The following is a 26,888-nucleotide window of genomic DNA, read 5'->3' as shown; positions in this document are numbered from 1 at the left end:
TGCTAGGACACCTAACAGAGTTTACAAATGTCCAATGTATAATAGCAAAATGGCTTATATCGGTGTACTTTCTGCGTCTATTTCAGGCCGGACTTCATTTGTCTTATTCCTCGTCAGTTTTGTCCGCCCTCAGAACGCTCTGGGTAAGATCTTTCTACGTAATTCGCCTCAAAGTTATCGTTTTGCGTTGAAAGTACGCTACGTTTCGTACAGGAACTAGCTAAAACTAATTTTATCGTACACAGATGGCTGGGACTGTAGCTAAACAGTAATTGCATTTTTCATTCACAGTTTTTCAGCCGTCGTTTCTTATCTCCAACGGACCAAAAGTATCTGCATTTCTGCTGGGAAACACATCAAGGATCTCACTGAATCTGAAGACGGTTTCTGTTTCCATCACAACAGGTAGGGAAAAAAAAGACAAAACACCCCACAAAACATTTACTAATTGTTGATTAATAGTTTGGTTTTCAGTTTAGCTCGACCAGAAAAGAAAATACAGATTTTATGCAGTGCCTTGTAATTGTAAATATTCATATATACTTTTAACTTTACAATGATGTACTTAATGTATTTTGTTTATTATTGGAATTCATTGTGATTGACCAATACAAAGTAACCCATAATTAAAGAGAAAGAAAAATGACATTAAATGTCTATTCTAATAGAAGAACTTACTTTTATCTACATCACACCATTGCAACTCTGGCTGAAAGTTTAGGTTCACTGTCCTGCAGTAAAGTGAACACGTGTCTTGGTGTAGAGTCTCCTGGAGTTACTCTTTTAGGATTGCTCTAAATTTAACTCCATCCTTCTTCCCATGATCAGTGACCAGATATCACTGCTGAAGAAAAACCTCCAAGCAACATGAATTGTAACAACATAGTTGTTATCTTTCACAGGAAGCACTGGTTCACCATCATGTGTAACAGAAGCAACACGGTGGGCACTCACAACTGAGCAAATGGGAAAGGTACAAAAGCCCATCAACTGTACTCAGCCACTGCACATATAGACAAAAAAGAACTTATGAAATTCACCTCTTGTTTATACTAATGTCAAATTAATTCTGCTTCCCAGAGTGCAATTCGTGTTCAACTGACACTCAATCAAAGCCTGCATTTGTGTGGTGAGAACGAAACGAGTCCTGACTGCTGTCCGAAACCGCAGTGTGTGCTGGAAACTCTTCAGGTGTCCGCCTGCCTTGGAAGCAGACCCCAGGCGTCATTGCTGATCCAAGCCACCATAAACGCCCGGTTGTTTCCTCCTCATGCAGGATCTGGTAGTTTGAATTAAGCCTTTCTCATCATATTGTGAAATGAGAACTTTAAAAGCAGCTTGTTTTCTAAGAGTCGTCTGTTCATTTCAGATAATAACACAGTATTTCCAAACCAAGTGTACCAACCTCTTGGTGTTTGTCCATGTGACCTGACATCCAGAGCATGTGATGTACGCTGCTGTTGTGACCAGGTATCAGTTTTTATTATAGTAATTTAATAAACATAATTAGTCAAATGTGTTTGTTTTCTCTTTTAAATCTTCTTATTTGTGTTTTCTACCAGGACTGTTCCAACGAAGATCTAAAGATTTTTGCGTCCCACTGTCTGCTAGGACCCTTTGGGGGACAGGTCTCCCCTGCTCCAGATTTCCAGTGCTCTGTGCATTCTGCTGAAAACTCCCCAGACTGGTTTGAATTTTTATGTGTCACTTCTCCACCTGAAAACAACCCCTATCTGGGTCTCTTCTATCAAGGAGACACAATGTGAGAATATTTTTCATTAAAGTTTTTTTTTTTTTTGGTTTGTATTTTTGATTTTATTCAGTAATTTTTGTGCTACATTTTTTCACTCTCCTGGTGTAGTGCACCCAGGCCTGGCCCATCCTTCCAAGAGCCTGTGCGGTCTGCTCCAATGCCATTTACTCCGTATATTCAGGGAAGTCCTGTTGTCACATCCGATGACAAGTACTTCGCTATACCTCAGGTTGGTTGTATTAGTGTCACCTTTTGTTTTTATTTTTTGTAGCAATTTTAGTTGTATTCTTTTATTTGTTCTTGTCAGACTTACAACTAATAACATTTTATATGCGTTTTTGTTTTTCAGATGGTCTTGGGACGGTGCTCTGGTGCTCCTGTGGCCTTTCTGCAAAATTTTGAAGTCGAGTGTATAACTCGCTTTAACTCATGCCCAACTGGTCCTCCCTTAAAAACGCTGCAGGAAGATTTGAGCGTTGACGTGCTGAATGGGCAAGGCGGTGGGTCTTACCTGCTTACATAATTAAAGCAGTGTTTTGATGTGCTTTGACACTTTTTGAGCGCAAGTATGTGTGTTTTTTTTAACCAGGTGTTGTGAAGGTAAATTTAACTGATGACAAGACCCCAGATTTGTTCCTTTCAAGTGGTCAAGGTAATTTTATTTATATGTAGACTTTAATCACTGAAACAAATATACTGGCTCTGTCTAACATCTAACTTAAAATGGGTTTATATTTATCTCTAGGTGAGAGGCTGAGGTGTGAGAAAATGACCTTAGCGCTAAATTACAAATTCTACTGGAAAGAAAATGCCATCACCAATATCTCACTGACTCGCACTGTTGGGAGAGTTATCTCGAATGGAATTTGTAAGTCTTGTGAAACTCTTTATTTTTTTCAAAGTTAAAGTCTTGTTGTGTAGGGCTGACATATTCTGCTGTCCTGTCCTCTAAACAGTGACTACAAGATATTCTGTTGTGTTTCTAAATGGAGACTCTATGGCCGAGCCCAACTCAGGAAATCCAGGTGAGAGAAAATATATATATATATTTTTTTTTTCAGTTGTTGAGGTTGCTACTCTTACGGAGGATTATACCAATTTCACATGGCAGGTTATCAAGTGGGACGACCTGTTATTGCTGGCATTCTGGTCAATAACACAGAGTTAATACAGAGGACACCGATCAATGTTTGGAAACCAGGTAAAATCTCTGTAGTAATGGTGTTGATGAATGTTTATTAACACTAAGTAACACATTTCAAACCTTATACTTTATCCTCCCTGTTTTCTGATCTGGTTGATAGTGGGTGATGGTCTCTGTTCCACTGACAGCATGAAGCCAGTTGTGTTTGGGGAGAATTCAACTTCAGGTTGCTTGCTGCCTATCGGGAAGCAAAATATGACTCAGTGTGATCTCCTGAGGTTGGCTGCTCACCATGATCGTTTACCTTTAGTTGATATGTAACTACAGTGCCTTGTAAAAGTATGCATACCACTTGAACTCCCCCTCATTTTGTCACTTTATGAGCACAAACTATCATTTATTAACATTACAAGAATGTGACAGAAATGTTAAAACCTTCAAAGGGTAGGAATACTTTTCCAAGGAGCTCTTGGAAATACATATGTATTACAGCAACTGATGTCATGTTTTTTCATGTTTTAGAGAGACTGTTGCTGCTCTGCAGAGTTCTCTGACCACAGCGGCATATGTAGCACAGCGTGGTAACCCAGATCTTACAACTATGACAGACTGGCTAAACATAAGCTGTAAGTAGGTTAACAGAGAAGCAAATTCTTTTTCTAAATCAACTCATAAGTTATTTTGCTTTCACCTACATTTGCCTTGTTGTTTTGTGCCAGATAGATGTTCTAACAAATGATTTATTACACAAATCTAATGCAGTTGTGACACCAAACTCAAGCTCAGTGATGAACAACAATTCAGGTGTGTGCAGCGATATTCCATTTCATCAACACATCAGTGTTTGGAGCCTCACCACCAGCATGGTAGATGGAATACCCCAAAGAGAAATCCAAGCTTTAGAAATCAGGTATTAGATAATTAGCTACAGCAAAGCTTGCTTTTAGTCTTTGCAAATCTTTGTGTGGTATATTCTTGACGTAACAAGTATTTATAACCAAATTCTTTTTGTGTTTGGAGTTATGGCATGTCTACTTGGGCTCTGGATTGTAGGGGAGGTAGCATCTCTGTATGTGAGGACCCAGAAAAAAGACAGTTGTTCCCAATCATCTCTTCAGTCACCTTTTTTGACATCGATACAGGACCAGCCAAAACCAGGCGCGTACACATTTAAAAAGGCTGTTTGTTTAGATACATAATCAATTTGGTGACAGGGTGTATTCTTTATTCTAGGTTTCAGATCAACTTCACAGAGTATGACTGTGACAGGAATGATGTGTGTTGGCCTGAGCTCGCCTTTCCCTTCACCAGACATTATACAGGTAGGAATGTAGTCTGTCCTGGTAAGAGATGGTGTGGATGTTCACCTTCCTACTGTAAATCATTTGTTACTCAAAAGCTTTGCTTAATAATTCTGTTATAATGCAATTACTGGAGTAAATTACTATAAGATGAGGTTCAAATTTGATCAAGATGATAATGTCCATCACTAGTACAGAAAATAATTTTGACTGTAAATGAATGTAAAAAGCACAGTGAGATCTTTTTACTGTGTAGTGTTTTTACCAATTAGTATTCCACCAAAAGAGCAGATCGCAGAGTGGATAAAATTATGACAGTGCTACAATAACATGTTTTACCTTTCTTTGTCACAGGTGAACCTTATTTCTTGTCGTTGGCCAAAGGGATGGTTTTAGTTTTCATGTTTGTTACTCCAGCAATTCTTGGAACTCCATGGAGACAAATAAGACAGGCCTGGCGCAATGTTTGACTCCGATATTTAGAAAATTTAAAGGATAAGTTTCAGGTAAATCAGCAAAAGTGCAAAATACTAAATAGTCTGAAATGCTGTGTATTTTTCTATAAATATTGATTTTATAAATGTGGACATGTTCTATTTATGCACTTAAAGTGTATTTGCATATTTTTGTAATAAAGATATTTTTTAAAATATGTTTTCAAAGCATAGTAATGATACTTCCTTTTCAAAAATGCATAACCTTTTTGTGCTGTCCTGCATTTCTGATTTGGCCCGTTCTTGCCATAGCGTTTGTAATGGATCAGTATGCCCAGTTCTGATTCACTGGTTTTTGTGGATCAGAATTTTTTTTTTATCTTGAACTCAACTAATTTATAGCTCATATTTTGTTATTAGAATCTTTTTTCTGTTCACTGACAAGACTGGATTTGTATTTCCTAATACCCCTTGAGACTCAGGTTCTTGATTAAAGTTCTTGTTTGAAATGATTCAAGAGAAAAGTAAACAAAGGGGCACAATATTAATACTCTCCTCTTCTTAAAACCACTGAGGTGTTAATCCTTCATTGAAGTTGGTTTATTTCTAAACACTGACTTTATGGTGTGGTTGATGAGTAATACCATAAAATCCACAAGGCTTTAAAATGCTCAAATATTTGTGCAAAGAAAGTGACTCAGTCTTTTAAACTTGCTGTGGAGTGGTGGTAATTCAGCCAGAGAGCTTAAGATTTTTTGTTTTTGTTTGATAAATTGACTTGATCCATCTTGACAACCAATTTACAGATATCGCTACACCTCTGGCAAAGATATGTATAAAACTTTAGAACAAATGCATCATTTATAGTTTTGCTCTAGTTCTCTTACAGTGACCTTTGGAGATTGTTTTTTGCCATGCTTACATCTGTGTGTCCTGGAGAGATACATTTGATCCAGTCCTGTTCTCACTCAAATTCTGACCATAGATCCTGAAATGCCAATGCGAGTGTTGAAACTAAGATTATGTCCAGACCATTATTATAGTTAATTAATCACAGCACAGCAATTATACTAAATAAACCTTGTGGATATTGAGTTTGATTGATTCAAAATTAAACTAAAAATGTAAATTAAACTACAGAAACAATAAACATGAAATAAGGTTAAAACAGGGAGAAAATATTCTTAATAAGTAAAACAGGAAAACCAAAAAGATAAGTCTTAAGATTTTGTTCATAGCCAAACCGAACCTCAGCAAACGTTGCTGCTGTTTAAGGCCCCATGTATGTGAGAAACGTTGTATGAATTCTAAAAAAAACAAACGTTCACACTTTAGAAGCTATGTTAAGAAGGTCAAAATTAATAGATATATTTTAACTGGGGTGCTAGTGTGTAGTTTTCAGCATTACATTACTTCCTTACCTCAAATAGCTGTGGCCTCTTTGTGGGAAGCTCCCTCTTAACTGTTCTGTGCAACAACTGAAAAAAAACAGGCGTACTTTGTAAGTTTTGGGTGCTTAAATATAATGCTAAAAATAAACACCAACCTCTCAGACTGATAGACAATATGATACATAAAGATCTTTAAAGACATGGACACTTCGACCCCAGCAAGAGGGTAGATGTTCCACATCTTAACATAAATAACAGTTTCGTTCAAAATAAAACGTGATCTTATAACACCTCGTTATCTGAAATTATTTCACAAAATAAATATTTGTAAATTCATTATGTGTCATTTTCATGCTCAACGAGGATATGAAATGCAACTGAGAAATAAAGTATGTGTTATTATAATAACCTATATCTATATAATCATAGACTATGCAATTTGTTGCGTTAAAGGAAAAGTAGAAATGGCCTTTCGTGGAGGTGGGGTCCCCAAGGAGGCTGTTTAGACTTCACTGTTTGCTTTCATGAGCCCTGTATGGCTGTGGTTGTTTGTATGAGCCTGCAGACAGAGCAGAGGGCTTAAAATGAAATAGCTCGCAGTGCGCAGACTCCTGAGACGCGTTGTGTCATTGGTGGATTCGCTCTGGTAGAAGTTCGTCGTAGTCATCAGTGAGAAGTAAAGTGACGTGGAGAGTTACGAAGATGACAAACTCACGCCTAAAACTTTATAAACTGTGAGATGACTTACTACAAAACTCTATGGTGAGCTTAATAAACACACATATATATATATATTAAAAAGACAATAAAGAAAACCAACGCTTAACCAACAATCGCGGAGACGGCTCAACCAGCTAACCTGTTAGCTGGCTAACAGCAGGAGCAGCTCCTGTTTGTAGCGTGTAAATTCAGAGTTATGTAAGTGAAATATCATTTTATCTGCTGGGCCGAGTCATGGAAGAACAAGGAAGGACGTGAGAGACGAGTGTTGGCTTTTACCCTACAAGAAACCGCTCCGGCTCTGGCCAGCTTGCTTATTGAAACAGGGAAATATACGCTGTCAGGATGAGCTCTCTGCTCCGAGGCGAGGAAATGTGTCTGGCCCAGCTGTTTCTGCAGTCCGGGTCAGCTTACGACTGCATCAGTGAACTGGGAGAACTAGGACTGGTGGAGTTCAGAGACGTAAGTTTTATTTTTCTAGTGTGATTATTTGTGTTTGATTGCCAAGTCACGATAAGAAGTCACTTTGAAACTATCGAGTTATGATAGAACTTGACCACGCAAAATGAAATGAAGTTCCATGTATGTTTGACTCGATTCTTGGAACTGCATAAAGTTAGTTCACAGTTATGACACTATTCTGCGCCCTGAAAATTAATAGTACTGGTTTCTTTCAGATGCATCATCCACGAGGGAAATTTAAATATAATTTGCCTGGGTTTTTGTAAAGTCAAACAAGCCGCAAAAAAGAATACTATCTTCTGGAGAGATATGTCCATTTTTTTTCATCAAAAAAATCTCAATATTACTTTAACAGACAAGGATATTTTGTTTGGGATGGAGAAATATGAACTTGTCAAAACAGAATTTTTATATGTTGTCAACTTTTTTATTATTTATGGTAAATATCATATTCACACCTCCAAACATTTACAACAAAAACCTAATTTCCAGATTTTATTATCTTCTATTAATATCTATTTAGAATCCTTAAAAATCAGCTCAAATGCTAAAGCCATTCAAATCATAACTACCCTTAAAGAACTGCAACCCTCGAGCACCGATTTGATTTTGACATTGTAAAATAATTGTTCTATGTTCTGTAAAGCCCATTTATGTTGTATCTGTTTGTAATTATTACTGTTCTATGTTGTTCAAAAAAAAAAAAAAAAAAAAAAAAGAATACTATCTGTGTACTCTCAGCGAAATAGGTTGAACCATGAATGTTGTGCTTATCCTAAATAGGTAGTTTCCAAAGTTTGGGTCATGAAACGAAATGCTTGGAGTCTTGACATCCAATGAGAAATTAAGCTAACTAAATTATTGCTAATAATAAACGCTAGCGATTATCCAGTTTACTCTTGATCGGACCCACTAAGAATTGGTGGGTCAAATACTGGAAAATACAATTTTCCCTCTACATTTATTCAACGTATTAAGACTGAAAACCTATTCTTTTTATAACGATGCGAGACAAACGCATTTATTTTGACCCACTTTTTAAAAGGTTTATTAAAAATCACATAACCGTTGATTTTAAGCCTGCCTTGGGATAAGTTTTCATTTTTCTTGTACTCTGTAGATTTAAAAAAAATGGTATTGGTCAAAGTTACATACAGCAACTCAGACCTTAGAAAAAAGAAGACCTAAAATTAGTACTGACCAGGGAAATCCTGATCAGTGCATGTCTGTTTGATATACCTGATAAAAACAGTTATAATAAATGGATAAAAACAACAAATTAGTTGTTGATTCTGCTTGTCTTGAGTTTTTGCTTTTACTCTTAGCCTGTTGTGGTTGTGTTTTCCACCGTCATGTTTTGGGTGCAAAGCAGGACAGTTTCTAATCCTGTTGTGAATAAGCCAATGCATTTACTTGTTAACTGTGTGTTTATGTCTCTTCTGAAGATATCAGTGTCTTTAACTGCCATGTTCTTGATCCTGTGCATGACTAATGGACTTTCTCACATCTGTTCCAGCTCAATCCTAATGTGAACTCATTCCAGCGAAAACATGTAAACGAGATCAAAAAATGTGAAGAGATGGAGAGGATCCTTGGTAAGATTAAAATAGTTTATTTTTTTTCAATTTGTTGCTTTCAGTAGTAGGGCTTTCTAGCTCATATCAACTGTCTACGTTCATCTAGTGTTATCGAGTTATGATAGAACTTGCCCACGCAAAATGAAATGAAGTTTCATTTACGTTTGACTTGTAAATGAGCCAAGTCAAACGTTTCAAAACGCTGCTTTGGTGAGGTAGAGTTACACTGAGAATCAATGTTTTAGGGATTGTCACCATCATTTTTGTGCTGTCCAGTTGAAAACTATAACATTTCTAATCAGTGAACAAATTGTAACGATGCACCACCAGCTCTTAATAAGCAAAACAATGTTCAGCGTGGATGTTCTTACAGCAGAGGGAGATTTGAAGTTAGCTATTAAAAATTAACCACTGTTTCTTCCTCCAAAAGCCCTTATAGAAAATATGTAAAAGGAAACGGCGTTTTCTAAGGAGACATGTGGTCTGTTCATTCATGTTGCTGCAACAAATGACCAGATTTTGACAGGTGCTGCCATTTCATATTTTAGCTTTGTTGGATGTTTCATGCCAAACTTTTTCTGGGAGGTATAAAGCAGCCATCTGTAACAGGACATCTTGGTGTTCTGTTACGCCTTGGTGATATTGCAGAAAATATCAAGGATGAACATGTTACTCTTTTGTGCCATTTTATAATTGAAAATGCTTGCTTTAGATATGATTTTTAGAATTCCAGACTTTAAGGTATGTGTCTAAATTCTGTAGGGTAAACACAGAGACACTGCTTTTTGTGCTAGTCTAACTAAGTCATGCTAGTCAAAACCACAACAAAATCTTTATAAATGGAAGGATTTTTTTCTCACAGTAGCAAGATAAATGTAGGACAAATATGTGACGCCTCAGTATATCTCCTCTCTGATGACCTAAGTGACCCAGTGGTCATGAGAAACATCAGGTGGTTGTAGATTCAGCTGAATGCACTGCTGTCTTTAGTTAGCCAAATGCTGAATTATTAGATTAAGAAGAAAATTACACACTGTCAGTCTTGGGTTTCATGCTGTTCTGTGTTATTTAAAGGATATCCGCTGTATGTCGAAGCTGGGAAAGTATGCCTTTAAAGAATATTGCTTGTTGTTTTCAACAGGTTACCTTTTGAGGGAAATCAAAAAAGCAGACATTTCACTGCCAGAAAGTGATATGAACCCCGTGTCTCCTTCACCCAAGCATATAATGACTATAATGGTAATGATTCCTTTTATTGTGTCCATTAGTGCTGCATTCTTCTGCTTGTTACACATCTTTATACATTTAATTACAGGAGCAGCTTCAGAGACTTGAGGTTGAACTAGGTGAAGTAACCAGAAACAAGGAAAAGCTGCAGAAGAATCTGCTGGAGCTCACAGAGTACACACACATGCTTCGCATCACACGCAACTTTGTACAGAGAAGTGCTGAGGTAGACATAATTCAGATAAAGTCATACTCTCGGCTTAGTTTCACACGACTTAAATTTGGTGTTGAATGTTTTCTTTCCTTAACTCGGGCACATCTTGTCTTTCCAATAGCGAGAACCACTGCAAGTCCAGTATGAGGAGTTTCCATTTCTAGAAAAAGATACACGGATGGACTACAGCAGTATGCAGAGGCTAGGAGCCAAACTGGGGTATGTGCTGCAGTGATTCTACTAATGTTACAGAAGATCGAGTTTGTTTAAGGGTTGTTCTTAATGTTTTTTATCCCTTAAGGTTTTTAAACTGTGGGTATGTTAAATCATAATTAAATTCTTAGGTTTTATTCATTAAAATACTGTTCATTCATTCATACAGTTGGAACTCTTTCACATTTTGTCATCACAAGGTCATGTAATAGACTTATACATAATGTTGTGTAACTGTAAAGTGCAAGGAAAAAGATACAAACAACATTAATCAGAGGAGGAGTCAAGACACCTTTAGATACTATAGAGGAGCGGCAGCGGTCATAGAGTGTTCAAATATTAGTTGTGCACTCGAGGAATCTGGCTGTTTATAAAAGAGAGGAAGACGAAAGTCAGTTTTAAAGAAAACCATAAGAAATCCCGTTTACAATATAGGGGAAACAGCATATGCTCAAAAGAAGGTGCTATTGACAGAAGTTCTAAATGCGTGGAGGAAAACTAGCACAGGATATTACTCTTAACACATGTCAGGCTCAATTTTTGTTTTTACTGATATTGATCTGAGGTATTTCTAAATCTTCTCTCCCCACTTTTTCAACACAGGAAATATCACCCAACCACACACAGCAAGTTCAAAAGACACCTTAAAATTTAATTATTTACTAAAAATGTACAGAATAGTTCATAATTAAAAGGAGAGGAGATAATCATTAACTCATCTTGCTGAAAGCTTCATCTCTGATTCACCATCTTTTGCTTTCTTTTTAAATTTCTATATCAGAAAATTTCAAATGACATTTTCTTTAACTAGGCAATAGTTTAGATTTAAATAATATTGTGGTCATACATCTTGTAGACTGATTATGCATGTTTTAATGCTTTTGTTGCAGTTTCATTTCAGGGCTGATTCAAAGAGCAAAGATCGAAGCCTTTGAGCGAATGCTTTGGAGAGTTTGCAAAGGTTACACCATCCTGAGTTATGCGGAGGTTGAAGAGTACCTGGAAGATCCCGACACAGTAGGTTCCTGACGTCTCACAGAGACCATGAAGTTTAATACCATTTCCTGTCGTGTTACATTTCTTCTTCATGACACTACACTGGAAAGATAATAAAACAGTCTGAAATAATAAGAGCAGGATATGTGTAATAGGATGAGAGGAACAGAAACAAGCAGAAACAAGTTCTTCAGGGCATCACCCTGAACCCAACACCCTTGCAATGACACATTGTGGTGGCAACATCCTTCGTAGCGGACGCTAATGGATTTGAAAGCTGGGTTGATGGATGAAGCCAATTGCGAAACGATACTGGAAGCAAATCTGTTAGAACACGCAAGAGACTTAAACCAAGAGCAGAAGTTGACATTCTAGCCGGACAACAACCATGAACATATAACCAGAGCTGCACTGGAATGCTGTCAAAGTTCACACCCAAATCTAATTGGCAATCTGTGGCAAGACCTGAATGTTTCCATAGACTTAGACTTAGACTGACTTTATTGTCATTTTGCATGCACAGGGTGTATACAGAACGAAATTTAGGCATTTAGGCACGCTCTCTCTGATAGGCTTCAGTTATCTTGCAACGTTCTGCAATGCAATATCATTTAAATGTAAATGCGTAAAGTTTACTGAGACATACATGCCACACTTTTAGGATTTATGGATAAAATAAATTTAGAAACAATGTTGCCAAAACGTAATATATGAAAAAAATGTGGAAAAAGCAAATTTATAATTCAAATAAAAAAGTTGTTTAAAGTGCCCTCCTGGTGGCTGCCAGCAGCGACTCTTGTGATTAGATAGATAGATAGATAGATAGATAGATAGATAGATAGATAGATAGATAGATAGATAGATAGATAGATAGATAGATAGATAGCATTTATTGTCATTGAGCAGGATTCAACGAAATTTCTGTTGCAGCTCCCGTGCAAAAAATCACATATATACAATAAAAATAAACAAACACACAATAATAATAATAATAACAATATATACAACTAAAATTAACTAAAGGCACTCAACCACACCAAAGAAGTAGCAGCAGGTCCAATTATGGCAAAGTGCAGATGATGTGACAGTGCAAGGTGCAGAACAATATGGCTGTGTGGGGATGGGGGATATGTATGTGTGACTGCGAGGTTATGATATGTGTGGGAGGGGGGGGCGGCAGGGAGTAATGGCTCTGACGGCTGTGGGAAAGAAACTGTTTCTCAGTCTGTTTGTTGTAGTCCATATATTCCTGTACCGCTTGCCTGATGGCAGCGGCGCAAACAGTCTGTGGCCCGGGTGGCTGGAATCCATGGCTATGGATCCAGCTCTCTTCTTGACCCGGCCTATATAATTATGTCCACAGACAGCTGTAATCAGATTATCCTTTTTCACCACTTGACCAGATGGCAAGCATCCAGGACTGTGACTAATCATTAATTCTGTAACAGATGAGCTTTCACTACTAGAAAGTCAGACAAATTTTTACAGACAGAGTTATTAGATTCTCTTAATTGGAGCCAATCAAGACAGGCATGTTTTACGGAAAGAGGTAAATGGGATTTACTGCTCAAGACTCCTGTCAAAGACCTTCATGTCTTTCGTCACTACACCTTCTTATTTTCTTGCTGCAGGGTGAGCCCACTAAAAGTGTAGTGTTTCTCATCTCTTACTGGGGGGACCAAATTGGCCAGAAAGTAAAGAAGATCTGCGATTGGTAATTATAGCACGCATAAAGCTGCCTCACATTTGCTACCTTATGTTTTTATTTCCTGTTTGTAGTTCTTCTTGGTAATAAACTTTTCCCCAAATTGCAGCTACCACTGTCACTTGTACCCATATCCCAGTAACAACGATGAGAGGAACGATGTTGTGGAAGGCCTGAGGACTCGCATTCAAGATCTACACACAGTATGTCTTCTGTCTTATTATGAAGGTTTCTACCAGCTGTAAAACTAAACAGCAAAATAATCCCCTGATTATTTAAAGAGCCAAACCCTTCAGATTTATCTAGTTTTTTTTCTCTTTTTTTGTTTTGTTTTTCTTGCAACATATTCAGTCTTAGATGTTACTTTTTAACCACCTAGCAGTGGATTTCACTATGACCACAGGAATGGTCAAATGCCACACTTTGTACAAATTCATCAGGAATCCACATCTTTTCTCTGTTCAAGGTACTTCACAGAACAGAAGACTACCTGAGGCAGGTCCTGATCAAGGCTTCTGAATCTGTCTACACCTGGGTTGTCCAGGTTAAGAAAATGAAGGCCATCTACTACATTCTAAACCTCTGCAGTTTCGATGTGACTAATAAGTGCCTGATTGCTGAGGTGTGGTGTCCTGTTAACGACATTCCTAAACTGCGGAGAGCCTTGGAAGACGGCTCGGTGAGAAAAAGCTTTGACTCTTCTTCCAAAGTAGGAGATGTTCCTATAAACCTGCCTTTTCTTATTAAAACAGCTGTTTGATCCTTTCTATTTTGGTGAGTAGGAAGTCATCAACCATTCTGTTTTTAGGGAACAGTCAGTATTACCCATTAAAGAATCTTAAACAGAATAGTCCTTCTATTTTATATCTTCTTTTATCCACCATTTGCTACAGCTGACTGAATAATAAAGGATATTAATTAACATAATTTTAGAGTGAAAGTCATCCTAATTTTTCTTTCCAGAATCTAGTGACACTTTATTGTTTCATCAATATTTCAGAGAAAAAGTGGAGCGACTGTTCCCTCTTTTGTCAATCGTATCCCCACCACTGATACCCCCCCGACTCTGATCAGGACCAACAAATTTACGTCTGGCTTCCAAAACATAGTGGATGCCTATGGAGTGGGCTCCTACAGGGAGGTAAACCCAGGTGAGTTGGATTTAATCTGTCAGGAGTCATTTTTTTTGTGTGTATTTCTGTGTTTTAATAAAACCTAAACACAACATTTTATAAAAGGTTTTTAAAGGTAATTAAAAGGTACTTAAAAGACTTTCAATTATTTTTTTACTTTCAGCTCCCTTTACAATCATAACCTTCCCCTTCTTATTTGCTGTGATGTTCGGGGACTTGGGTCATGGAATCATTATGTCTCTGTTCGCCTTGTGGATGGTGCGGTACGAGAACAACCGCAAGCTGAAAAACACCAGAAATGAGGTGAGCAAAGTTCATATTAACGCCTGCTCATTGTGGCATGTCTGACATGTGACTGTAAACTGCAGATCTGGAACACGTTCTTTGAGGGGCGTTACATCATTCTGATGATGGGCCTGTTCTCCATCTACACCGGCCTGATTTACAATGACTGTTTCTCAAAGTCGCTGAATATCTTTGGCTCTGGGTGGAACGTTACTGCAATGTTTACAGCCAAAGTCTGGACGTGAGTATTTAACAGCCAGGATCTCACGGTGGATCTTTGTGGATTTGATAGAGAAACACACTTATGATTTATTTATCTGTCTTATAGGACGGAGGTCCTCAAAGGGAATAATTTTCTGACTCTGGATCCAGATGTTACTGGAGTTTTTAAAGGACCATACCCTTTTGGAATTGACCCAGTAAGTTAGCTATTTAATTATCTTATGTATAAAGGTGTTACTGTGGCTAATGTAAAAAAAAAAACTTTATCAGATGGACTATTTTAGAAATGTAACAGATAAAAAAATACACCATTTTAAAAAACTGTTATACTTTGGGTTATTGTTGTAACAGTTTGCTGTATGATGAATGTTTGTTTGCTTTCTGCTTTCTGGAGTGCTGCTTTCAAACCAAATATATAAACCTAAAAGGAAAAAAGTGTGTGCAAGGAATAGTCTTTATTCCTTGACATAGTCTTTATTCTTTAAAATTAAGATTGCATTTCATGTAATCTAAATGTAATAATGCAGTCAAAAACTATTCATTGACCCTGAATGTTTTCACATTGAATCATGTTACAACCAAAGACTTGTTTTGTGATCGATACCTATTGATCACATAGATCAACAGGAAAACGATGACTGTTTCTGAACATATTGTTACATATATTTTTGCAAAAATGTCCACAACAATCTGTTCTTTGCGGTATTAGGAAAAATGTAATTGAAATGAATTCCAATTATTTATTATATTTTTTTGTTAAGATCTGGAACTTGGCATCCAATCGCCTCACATTCCTCAATTCGTATAAGATGAAAATGTCAGTGATACTGGGCATCATACACATGAGCTTCGGGGTCATCCTCAGCACTTACAATCACCGGTAAGTCATTTCTTGCAGGTTTTATATCATTATTTTAAACTCAGAAAAGTTCCTCATAACCAATTGTTGTGTTTTAATCGGCTTTCCTTCTTTTTTTCCCCCAAATAAAAACAGGTACTTTAGGAAGAGGTACAACCTCTACTTGGTATTTTTGCCTGAACTCCTGTTCCTGTTGTGTCTGTTTGGCTACCTGGTGTTCATGATATTCTACAAATGGCTGGCCTTCACCGCAAAGGACTCCAAACTGGCCCCTAGTATTCTCATCCACTTCATTAACATGTTCCTCATGCAGGGGGATGCAAAGCAGCCCCCCGAGCAGGGGAAAGCAATGGAGCCCCTCTACCCAGGACAGGTTAGAATCTTCTTCATGTATTGTTCCTAAAGCTGCTCCAGTCCAGTGGAATAAGTTGCCAGTGGAATAATAAAGCATCAAGAATGAGTGAGAGTTGTGTATCTTCTTCCAGACTGGCCTGCAGATATTCCTGGTGGTCATTGCTGTTCTTTCAGTGCCTGTTTTACTGCTGGGGAAACCAGTCTACCTCCGCTGGCTTCAGAACGGAGGCCAAAACCGTCTAGGAATGTACAGGGTGAGCGCTGAAGACATGTTAGCTCATCAATGTGTGTCTTAAACCTTAATCTGTACTTAAACTTGAAAGCACAGAAAAAATAAAGCTGCAGCCATACTTCAGTTTGTAAAAATCAAAATATATCAGATAATAGTAGTTATAACTAGCAGGGTTCTTCTATTAAGATTATACTTTAAAAGAAGGTTTCAGCTGCCTTATGCCATGTCTTAGCTTCTCTCTCAACTTGGAACATGCATCATATTTATATTGGATTAGAACTAGTCAGCCGCTGCTTTTATGTAATTTTAAATCTACAAATGCACAAAATTTGTTTTTGTACCGTCAGGGATATGAGCGTGTGCGGCGAAATAGTGATGAAGAACTCTGCCTTCTGAGGTCTGAAGACATGGAGGAGGGCAACAGTCACAGCGATCCCTCCAGTAGTGGAGAGCACCTCTCTAAGGAGGTGAAACTTGATATTTAGCAATGCTTAAAAATCATTATTTTCCAATTTGTTTTAAAATTGAGCTCTCTTTTTGTTGTTGTTGCAGTTTAACTTTGCAGATGAGTTCCTCCATCAGGCCATCCACACCATAGAGTATTGTCTGGGTTGTGTCTCCAACACAGCTTCCTATCTGAGACTCTGGGCTCTCAGCCTGGCACATGCCCGTAAGTACGATGGTTTACTGTCAGTACAGTTCTATGTGGGGTGGAAACTTATCATTGAACATGCCATCCCTACGATGAAACATGGTGGCAGCATCATGCTCTGGGATTTTTGAGCAAGCTGGGCAGACCTGACAGTAATATGGTTATGAAAAAACTGCAAAACTTTTTATCTTTGTGCAAAACATAACAGTGTCAGTGAAGCTGGGTTTTTACTACAGTATGGAAACCTATGCAAAGAGATTTCTATTGGTTTGATGGGGAGGGGTGATGTTTTACATCATTTACATCAAATGAGTGTATGCAGTGCTCACTCAGGGCCATGTGCAGGTTTGGTGAAGTAGCAAACCTCAATTTCCTAAAGAATGAAGCTGCGCTGTTTATTATCGAAAACTGTAGCAGTGAAATGAGCACAGAGGAGTTCAGATCAATGCTCTCTTACTTAATGTCTTTTTCATTTCCTCAGAATAACAGTACACTAATTTAATTTTATCCCTCCACACTTTTTTTCTCTGTCAGAGCTGTCAGAGGTGCTTTGGGCCATGGTGATGAGAGTTGGACTTCGAATGGACACTGCTCTTGGGGTTGTATTCCTGGTTCCTGTGTTTGGTCTGTTTGCTGTTCTCACTGTGTCCATCCTTCTCGTCATGGAGGGCCTGTCTGCGTTCCTGCATGCCCTTCGGCTGCACTGGTATGCACGTTATTGATGCCAAGGATCACAGTTCTTTGAATTATCTCAGTGTTTTTATATCTCTGACAGCTGTTTGCTTCCTCTGTAGGGTTGAATTTCAGAATAAATTCTACAGCGGGACTGGAGTCAAGTTCTGCCCTTTTTCCTTCTCTCTGCTGCCTTCCAGCTTTGAACATGATGGATTACTGTGAAGGGACTAACAATACCAAGACATTCTGTGGCAAGAAGCCAGCACCTCAAAAAGATATCACCAAGAGATGTCAAAAAGTGCTCTTCATATTTATTTTTTCTTTTTTTCCTGTTTTTACAATTTACATGAAGAAATGACCACACTGGCCTCTCAACTGTATTTTGAAAAAAAAAAAACAAACACTGGTGAACAAAGTGTGTAGATTAACAAAGTTTTATGCAAGAAAGAGTGTTTTGCGCTGTGATCAGCGCACATTTAGCAAGGTGTCACTTGCTAAATTTGAGGTGATTAAATGAAGAAATGCTGCATAAAACTGCAAAATGACAAAATTTTGGTTTGAAACAAAAACCCTACAATGTGATAAACCAATGTTTTGCAGCTGTTTTTTGGGAGCTTATTAATAAGAACTAAATAACATTTAGCTTTTTCACTTGCACATAATTTCTGTTTTGTTTCCCTGGATTTTTTTTTGCTGTGTATCATTATTTTTAGCAAATTTTCCTAACTTCTGTTGTTTTCTCTAAGCCTCTGCTAATCTGATCTGGTTTTAATCCACCAAGTTAGAAGATCCAACTTGTTCAATTGGTTAAATGGGTCGACCTTAGCTTCTGGGTGAATTGTGTGGCTTTTTTCCCGGAAGTGAATAACAGTGGCATACATGCAGCTGTATGTATGTCAAAACTACAACAAAATTTGACAAATATTTTTGCATACCTCTACTTGGCACCTCTGCTTGTCAGACTACTGGGAGCATGGAGTGTCACTTGTATATTCACTAATGCTGAAACTGCCAGCAGGGTTCTCATCAGAACAGACTCCCACTATGAACCCAACCCAGACAAATCTTCAAACAGCAATGGCCACTATCAAGTTGGATTTGTTTCATGAGGCCTTCTGGCAGCTTTTTTTTACATTCTAAATCAATTTGTCTTGATGAAGGGGCTCGCTGTTTTACTCTCATTGGAGGCACACAGTTTGTCATTATTCAGTCTAGTTTCCCAAAGCACTTAACAAGACAGATCCATTTTATTTATTCATATGGACAATTCCATTCCAATTTGATCCTTATTTTCAAACGTCTCATTCAGTTTATCATGCCAATTGGTAAGAAAAATTTTAATCATTCTATATGTGTGGCATTTTAGATATGAAATAAACTCCACCCTAATGAAAGACCCCCTCATGAGACTTCTGTCCTTTGACAAGTGGAGGTCGACAGAACGGAGGGGCTTTCGTTCCTCCCCAAACTTTTTACTCCTTTTAGAAGATGGTGGCATCTTTGCCATTCAAATTTGCTCCGTCTAATTGGGATTTCCAAACTGAATTCATAAAAATTTTGTGGACAGCTTTTCACAGGTGCAACTACATGCCACCTCAGTCATTCATTTATAAAACTGCAACACAGTGGGAGGGTTTAAAGGTTTCTGTGGGTGAGCTGAAATATGTCTGTGCATTTGCAGAATTATATTTTGTCTGTATTTTTAAAAAGAGAACCGAAGATGAATGGGGGTGGGCTTTCTTGTGTGCATTCTATTGTCTTTTTTTTTTTTACCCCAGTCAGTAACGATGCCAGCCTAATTTTCCATTAATGGAAAAACTATTAATCTGCTGACTTCAGCTTTGTTGATTGAGAAATCCTGCATCAGTATTCACCACATTAGCCAGGTTGAATTGTTTGTCGACGTAGACCAAGCTTTTTTCTGAATTTTGATTTTTCTTTTAAAACGTAACCAGGCTTTAATGTCGTCACTTCTGGGTGAAGGAATGTCTGCGTTTTCTACTGTTGCTGTTATTTTCAGTTGGGTAAAAACTACATATTTCATCTAGACTTTTTACCAAAAGCGTTCAAACATTGCATCAGACAAAACAATAGTTATTTGAGTCTTACCTTATGTTTCACACCCAGTCGCCAGAGATTCCATGCTTGTTTTCCTTTGTTCTGTCCCTTTTTTCGTGTTTCTTTTACGTTTGTTTTTGTTTTGTTTTTATTTTTTACCCGACAAGCCGAATGTCTAAGCTCATGAAACCAGTAATTCACAGGTTATGAGGAAAACTTGCTTACTTTGAAGCTTAGTTAAATTGTTTGTTTATGGAGTGAATATGGTCTTTTCACTCATATAGGGTTGATTTGACCATTTTTTCCCCTAATTGATAGACACTCCATCTTGTATCTCTTTTGATGAGCTTTTCTGTTAATAGACTTAATAAATTTCTATTTTGAGGATATTCTTGTATTTTCCTTAAATGTTTAAAAGTTTTTCTAGTGTGCTTGTCCAGTTTAATTAACCCTATGTGAGTCACAGCCTTGCTTTCCTGTTTTTTTAGCTGACAGGACCTCGCCTGTTGTGGTCTTGTTATCATCTGAAACCAATCTGACGATTCTCCTGTGACATTAATAGGTAGTTTATCCACACAGCAGCCACTCACTAGAAACTCTTTCTGTTTCGTGACTTTTCTTCTGTAAACTCAAGAAATGGTTGCGTGTGAAAATCTGATATTAAAAAACTGCTGATATTAGGTAATCAGCAGTTTCCTAATAAATCTGACCAGGTGGCAACAACGACACTTTAAAAGTCACTTCTTCTCCATGGTGAGTTTTTAGTCTTCACTACTAGACTTGCTTCCTAAAAGCATGGTAACAGCTTCGTTGCTTAAGTCACTTTAGTTGACTTAAGTTAATAACAGACAGCTTAATATTTGGGCCAAGTGTTAACGTGTGGGAAATGGAGAAATAAGGCCAAATATATGTGTTGGTTTTTGAATAGTTATTGAAAACTGCGCTTGAACATACCAGATATTAAGGAGCCATTGGTCCTAAACAGTTGTGAGTATTTAGTTTAAAAAAAAAAGTAAGCTTGTAGATTGAGCACATAAAAAAACTGGAGGTTTTAGTCAAGCCTTTCCTAAATCAGGCCAACTGAAGCCTTTCAGTCTTGACTCTGGGAGTTGCTTAACCCACCATCTCTTCTAGACGTTGCGCCGTTGTCAAGGCAACAGAGAGCCGTTGACCAAACTTCTGCAGTTGGATTTCAACCGTAAGAGTTTCACTTAATAAACGTTGATAAATGACGTTGAAAAGAAAATGGGATACGATGATTTGCGAATGGATTGGATCCGGGAGAGGGTCTCAGCCGGATTTAATTTGAAAAACTCTCCTGAATGTTTCGATGAGCTCCTCAATCGTGGAGATGGCGAAGAAGAAATGAAGATTCTTCACTTTCTGGACCACGTCTCCGACGACGACTCACCGTCATTTCTCCTATTTTATAAAACGATCAGAGAGGAAAAAGTTGAAATTAAAGTTCCTTCGAGTAAGTATTGTTTGATAAAACTTTATTTCTGTACCGAGCTGCTTACTATTTAGTCAGATACATTTAGTATTCACAAATGTTTCAAATCTAGCCAGACAACATTAGCTTATTAAAATCTAAGCAGCTTGAATGCAGGAACGTTGGACTATTTTAGAACGGTTAAGATACTCAATTTCTAATTAGCATTTGTGCAGTTTCTCTAAGCACAACTTTCTGGACATTTATGATGCAAATATAGAAGAAGTTTTGTTCTGATTTCTTAAATGCATGAAAACTAAGAATTCCCACTGTTTTTGCGAGTAAATAAATCAACCAATGCCTTTCTTTGAGAAAAATAGAAATCACCCAAAGTTTAATTGTGTATTCTTTGATTAACTTCATTTTCATTTTGATTCAAAACTTCTGATTAAAAGAAAGCTATTTACATTATTATGTTATAGTCCCTAGAAAAAAAAATTCTCCACCCAATTCAGAATTAGAAGGAAAGACCTGACCTAAAAATATATATATATAAATTAAATTAACATCAGCAAATAGAATGCAAAAGCATGATTGTGTCATCTGAACTTCGCAAAGTGAAATTAAGTTCTGAGCTTTTAAGGAAAACTCATGTTAAAACAAGTTTTTTTTTTTTCTTTTAATGATTTCACTATTACCTCAGAGAAAATAGATGGCAGCACCTCAGAGAAAAGTGATGAAGATCCCTCTGAGAAACCAGAGGAAGATACCTCAGAGAAAACAGATGAAGTCCCGTCAGAGAAAAAAGATGGCGACACCTCAGAGACAAAAGATGAAGACACCTCGGAGAAAAAGGTTGAAGACACCTCGGAGAAAAAGGTTGAAGACACCTCAGAGAAAACAGATGAAGACACCTCAGAGAAAACAGATGAAGACCCCTCAGATCCTGGCCAGACAGTCGCTGGTGAAACACAGGGCCCATCTGACTCAGAGGAGCCAAATGAGGAAACCTACGTAAGAGTTTATTGTAAAATCCTAAGTTGTGTATTAGTGATTATCAGTGCAATATTTTACATAAATTTTATGATGGCTGAATTTTTTTTAAGCTAATTTCTGTTGTGACATTTTTAGGTAACTGAAGTAAAAGTTGTATATCACACTGAGCTTCATGTAGCTGTAAATCGGCACTTAGAGCAATTTCTGAAAGCTCGGGTCTTCTACTTTCTCAGAAATACAAAGGGTAAGAGGACCATTTTATGCTAAAATATTCAAAATGGTTCAAGCATGAGGCATGAAAACATACTCAAATACTGTTTGTATTTTGAACAGATGCTATTGTTGAGCCACGTAATATGACGGAGGCCAACATCCTAATGCCGAGGCTGTTTGACATTGGCATGCACAACGGAGACCCCGTGCAAGTGCTGCAGAGAAAACTTGTACATGTAAGTTTAACAAAACATGAGGGTCAGTAGCTGGATTGATGCTTAGGATATCAACAGCAGTATTTCCCTTTGTCGCCAATCGGACAGTTGTAAACATGATTAGCTTATGAAAATGAGAATGTTCCATTGTTGAAAATACTTTGTATAATTCAATATTTCTCTTCAGATGTACATACCCCTACTCACTGCACACCAGATGTCCAGTACTGGATCAGGTGTTCAGCACAAGGAGAAACCTCCTAAGGACAAGATTAGTAAAGATGGTGAAAAGAAAGAGAAAATTAAAAGTAAAGAAGATGAGAGTTTGATTAAGTCAAGCGGGAAATTGATCCTTCGTGATGAACTGCTCAACAGAACACACAAGTTTTTGGGAGTGGTCAATTCAACTCTTCTGCGCCTTCAAATAGAAGGTTTGTTTTAATCATATCTTTTAATGGTAAAAGATGTAGAAATATTCAGCCATGTTAGATTAATGCTCATAAAACAAGCAGCCTCCAAATCAATTAGTCTCACAATCAACGTAACTGCAAAGAATAAATTTTTTATCTCCCACTGAGCCATTTTTGTTTGAGACACAAAGAAAAAACCTTTTTCTCCATATTAACATTTATTCAGAGTCAATGCTAAAATTTACACTTGATCTACATATAATAAAGGAAGAATGTGATAGTGCTAGTCATGAATGGAAACAATCAGTTTTTGACCCCCAACAATAGCAATTTCAGGTATGAAAAATGTTATAATAAAGAAAATTATGCAATGAGGATTTAATTTTTTTTTTTTTGCTAGTGTAGAATCCCTTAATCAACATAATTTTCTCTGTATTCAATTTGTCGTAAAAGTATAAATTCCACATTATGAATTTGTCAACTCGGAGGATAGAATATTATCTTTTCCATGTCGTAGTCTGAATTAACAGAGAAACCAAAGTTACTCTGCTGCAGCTGATACTGTGGAGCTCTCACTGACCTGACAGGAAAAATGAAATGACATCTTCAGTGTCCCTCTAGGCCACATAACTGTCTCATGACTGGGACTTGACATCATTGTTAGTATTTAAACTTTAAGGCCAAGTTTTCTGGATTTCTAAATGAGCAAAGAGGACATTGGTTATATGACAGGCGTGGACATATATAAGATCAGAATAAACTTTTTGGAGCATGACTGTTAAAAGCCACATGATTCTCAAGCTATGAAACCTCACAATACCATCTGCTTGGGAAAAAGTTGTTATTTTTGAGAAGTTCTGTTGTACGACCTGGAAGGGACCTAGAGCGTTTTTATTACATTTTTTGAAAGATCACCCCTGAGGGATTTGTTTGCACTACAAAGATTTAGTAAAATATTTGAACTTATACAAGTAATCAAAAACAATCTTTTTTTTAGTTCTGTTTGTAGTTTTCATCATAGGTGGAAAAACAAAAATATATTAACATTAAATCCATTCATGAAATAAAATTGAGTCTACATATTGAATGTATTCCCTAGATGAGGTTACACTCCAAATCCCTGAGATTGACCTGGATAAAGAGGTGGATGTGCTTCTCAATACTCCAGACATGTTAGAGGCTTTGGAGCGGTGTGTGATGAACTGGCAGACTCAAATTACCTTTGTAATTGAGGAACAGCTGAACAAAAGACCACAGGTTGGAAATAATTACTTTTTTCAGCTTTTTTCATTAGAACCCAAAACTGTCTGAGAAGTGTCGGGACAAGCCAAGCATTTGCATTTGAAGGACTACCTTGTTTTGTTTAAAAAAACAAAACAAAAAAAATAACAAGGTGTGATCCACTGATCAATCTGAACGTTCACTTTTAATCTTCCCATAGGGACCAGGACCTATGGCTGAGATAGATCTTTGGCAGGAGCGCTCTTCTGTCTTTAATGCTCTGAGTGAGCAGCTTAAGCAGCCTGTGGCAGAGAAGATCTTTGAGGTGTTGAAGGCAGCGAATGCAGGCTGCCTTCACAACTTCAATGGAACGGTTGCTGAACTAACAAAATACCACATCGAGGCACATGATAATATACGCTTCCTTAGAACACTAGAGAGACACTTCATGGTAAAGATATAACTTTACATTATTCTTATTGAACATTTCTTACACTCAGACCATTTTTATAAAGACAGTTTGCAGTGAAGTCCATATTAGTTGTGATATAACCTCTTTCACGTCTGTCAAACTCATTACTATCTTTTGCAGAATTTGGCTGCAGGAGCCAACTTTGCTTTGATCTTGGAGACCATCCCTGATCTGATGGAGAGCTTGCAGATTATGTGGATGATCTCTCTTCACTATAACTCCAATGAAAGAATGGTCCCTCTGATGGAGCGTATTGCCTGGCAGTTGTGTGAGCAAGTGGCTCAAGGAATTGTTGTAACTTCAATATTCAGGTTCGTGTCCTCTCTTTCTCGTCTGCTTAACCTAGGGGAAAACAAGAGTCTCTTTCTGTGAACTGATTTTGATTGTAAAATATGAATGTGAAAGTATTACTTCAGGTTGAATTGGATTCACTAGAAGGGATTTGAACTGTGCAACTGAATAAGGTCGACTTTTTTTTTTGAAAGATGTCCAGAGAAAAATGTATTTCTAATTTTCCTGAATATAATTAAATTGGATTGAACTGAAGTTTGTAGCTTTAAAACTGGTTAAAATGCTCTACATGTAATGCTATTATTTGTCAGTACTTTATCAATGTTCTTTATTTGTGAAATTGGTTAGATTTTAACTTAAATATTATGTCTTGAACAGAGAAAACAGAGAAGAAGCGAAGACCAGAGTGCTTGAAGCAAAACAGGTTCTGGAGCAATGGAAGTCGTCGTATTTTGAGATGCGAAGTCAAATTGAAAAACTACACCAAACTCCTCACTGGGACTTTGATCGCATAAGACTGTTTGAAAGATCTAATTACATGGCTTCGGTCTGCCAGGACCTGGGTAGGGTTTTTCAGGTCAGTGAACATATGTATTTTCCTAATCTTGCATTAATAAAACCCAAGTTTACATAAGAACTCTATGTACAACTATACTGGTTTTAAAAAAAGCATTGTTCTGGACGGTTTAGGCTTTGGAGGAGTTCAACAACGTCTTTGGTCCAGAACTGAAAGGAGACAGACGCGTTAACGAGTTATTGAAAGAAGTGAACGAGCTAGTTTTGCCCTTCCAGGATGTTACCTTCAATCCTTTCAGCATATCAAAGAAAGCCAGCTGGAGAATGATTATTCAAGATTTTGAAAATACAATCGAGGTCAGTTAAGAAAATTCTAAATAATTGTAACAATTTGGAATACTATTTTATTTTGTGAAAATTCACATATTGTTTGCTGCCTCCATTTTGTCAAGCTGATTCTTTTTTCTTTAGAATATCGACAAAAGGGTCATCGACTTTGTTGATTTGTCTTTTAACACTCTGCACTTCTCGGCCGCTGCCTTTGAGTTGCTGCAGAAATTCCAAAAAATCAGCACTAGAAAAGCCATCAACAACCATTTGAAGAGAAAATTTAATGATATCCTGACCCAGTACTGCAGAGAGGTATTGTACTTTAAATGTAAGGAGTTGATTGCTTTGAATGTTTTGTCAGAGAGTCATTTTCATCAAAGCCTCAACTGCAGAACAGTTAACACATAGTCCAAACTGAATTAAATACTGTTGTTCAAGTAGTTATGAAATGTAGTTTCATTCAGTTCTATTTAGTAACTGTAGAAAAAGGGAAAAAGAAAGGAGCATGGCTTGTCCACTCAGTGTAGGTGTTTGATAACTTTTTTGTTTTTATTTTTGATAGACCCTCAGCAAGCATGTTTTGCTCCTGTTCTAGGTGGATAGCATAAGTGAAATCTTTGAAGCAGAGAAGGACCATCCTCAACTGACAAAAAATGAGCCTCCTGTTGCCGGAGCTATAAGATGGGCTCGAGCTCTTGCCCGCCGCATCAAAAAAACCATTCTTCCCTTCCTGAAAGTTCCAGAAATGCTCAACAGTGAACAGACATCATTGGTGAAGCATTTTACAGTGTCATTTTTTTTTAGACTAACTGTAAATGTTCAGGTAGCCATCAAGTACTGGCACCATTTGTTACCTCTACTGTATTGCTCTCAGGCAAAGCACAAGTATGAGACAATGGCAATGGAGCTGAAAGGCTACGAGACGATTAAGTACGAGTCTTGGCTGGAAGAAACAGAGGGCAAATTATTATCACTCATGAAAAAAAAATTGTTGACTGCTAAAAAAATCGAAGAGGTGGTAAGGGATGTTATTTATGATGGAGTGTTAGGGCCAGGCTATGAGGATTTTTAATTTTTTAGTTACTAGAATAAAGTCCTTATATCAGCAGAATAAAGACGCAAAATTACCAGAAGAATATAGTTAAATTATGAGAAAAAAAGCTGTTTTAATGAGAAAAAACTTGC

General features: G+C 37.4%; 3 protein-coding genes across 3 annotated transcripts in view; all 3 read left to right on the top strand.

Moving 5' to 3' along the window:
- Positions 1–5,048, top strand: tctn2 (tectonic family member 2). The gene is made up of 18 exons (XM_014468905.2): positions 1–143; positions 292–405; positions 903–973; positions 1,081–1,282; positions 1,370–1,470; positions 1,563–1,762; positions 1,862–1,982; positions 2,103–2,253; positions 2,343–2,405; positions 2,499–2,621; positions 2,710–2,778; positions 2,865–2,954; positions 3,058–3,175; positions 3,420–3,523; positions 3,660–3,807; positions 3,918–4,055; positions 4,131–4,219; positions 4,553–5,048. The coding sequence occupies exons 1-18, from the start codon at positions 35–37 to the stop codon at positions 4,666–4,668; spliced, it is 2,127 nt and encodes a 708-aa protein (XP_014324391.2). The 5' UTR covers positions 1–34; the 3' UTR covers positions 4,669–5,048.
- Positions 5,049–6,665: 1,617 nt separating this feature from the next.
- Positions 6,666–19,994, top strand: atp6v0a2 (ATPase H+ transporting V0 subunit a2). Its single transcript, XM_005794991.2, has 20 exons — positions 6,666–7,205; positions 8,722–8,800; positions 9,924–10,021; positions 10,098–10,235; positions 10,345–10,442; positions 11,327–11,453; positions 13,064–13,146; positions 13,247–13,340; positions 13,604–13,816; positions 14,138–14,288; positions 14,434–14,573; positions 14,639–14,796; positions 14,884–14,974; positions 15,539–15,657; positions 15,772–16,009; positions 16,122–16,244; positions 16,570–16,689; positions 16,775–16,892; positions 17,409–17,580; positions 17,669–19,994. The coding sequence occupies exons 1-20, from the start codon at positions 7,089–7,091 to the stop codon at positions 17,769–17,771; spliced, it is 2,580 nt and encodes an 859-aa protein (XP_005795048.1). The 5' UTR covers positions 6,666–7,088; the 3' UTR covers positions 17,772–19,994.
- Positions 19,995–20,834: 840 nt separating this feature from the next.
- Positions 20,835–26,888, top strand: part of dnah10 (dynein axonemal heavy chain 10) — a gene marked incomplete at its 5' end in the record, with an annotated part of 34,524 nt that continues 28,470 nt past the window's right edge. The window contains 13 exons of the mRNA XM_023344072.1: positions 20,835–21,081; positions 21,743–22,053; positions 22,171–22,279; positions 22,369–22,484; positions 22,651–22,894; positions 23,973–24,130; positions 24,315–24,545; positions 24,687–24,877; positions 25,236–25,434; positions 25,548–25,730; positions 25,845–26,015; positions 26,299–26,475; positions 26,578–26,721. Coding sequence (XP_023199840.1) covers positions 20,835–21,081; positions 21,743–22,053; positions 22,171–22,279; positions 22,369–22,484; positions 22,651–22,894; positions 23,973–24,130; positions 24,315–24,545; positions 24,687–24,877; positions 25,236–25,434; positions 25,548–25,730; positions 25,845–26,015; positions 26,299–26,475; positions 26,578–26,721 — 2,481 coding nt within the window. The remainder of the gene's footprint in view (positions 21,082–21,742; positions 22,054–22,170; positions 22,280–22,368; positions 22,485–22,650; positions 22,895–23,972; positions 24,131–24,314; positions 24,546–24,686; positions 24,878–25,235; positions 25,435–25,547; positions 25,731–25,844; positions 26,016–26,298; positions 26,476–26,577; positions 26,722–26,888) is intronic.

Source organism: Xiphophorus maculatus, chromosome 12 (genome assembly GCF_002775205.1).
Source record: "Xiphophorus maculatus strain JP 163 A chromosome 12, X_maculatus-5.0-male, whole genome shotgun sequence".
NCBI lineage: Eukaryota > Metazoa > Chordata > Actinopteri > Cyprinodontiformes > Poeciliidae > Xiphophorus > Xiphophorus maculatus.
This window is presented reverse-complemented; position numbering and strand designations above follow the sequence as displayed.

Coding starts and splice junctions, on each gene's coding strand:
- tctn2 (XM_014468905.2), top strand. CDS start 35: ATGTATAATAGCAAAATGGCTTATATCGGTGTACTTTCTGCGTCTATT. Junction 974..1,080: donor CAACTGAGCAAATGGGAAAG/GTACAAAAGCCC, acceptor TCTGCTTCCCAG/AGTGCAATTCGTGTTCAACT. Junction 4,056..4,130: donor ACAGGACCAGCCAAAACCAG/GCGCGTACACAT, acceptor TCTTTATTCTAG/GTTTCAGATCAACTTCACAG.
- atp6v0a2 (XM_005794991.2), top strand. CDS start 7,089: ATGAGCTCTCTGCTCCGAGGCGAGGAAATGTGTCTGGCCCAGCTGTTT. Junction 10,236..10,344: donor TTGTACAGAGAAGTGCTGAG/GTAGACATAATT, acceptor TCTTTCCAATAG/CGAGAACCACTGCAAGTCCA. Junction 16,690..16,774: donor GAGAGCACCTCTCTAAGGAG/GTGAAACTTGAT, acceptor TTGTTGTTGCAG/TTTAACTTTGCAGATGAGTT.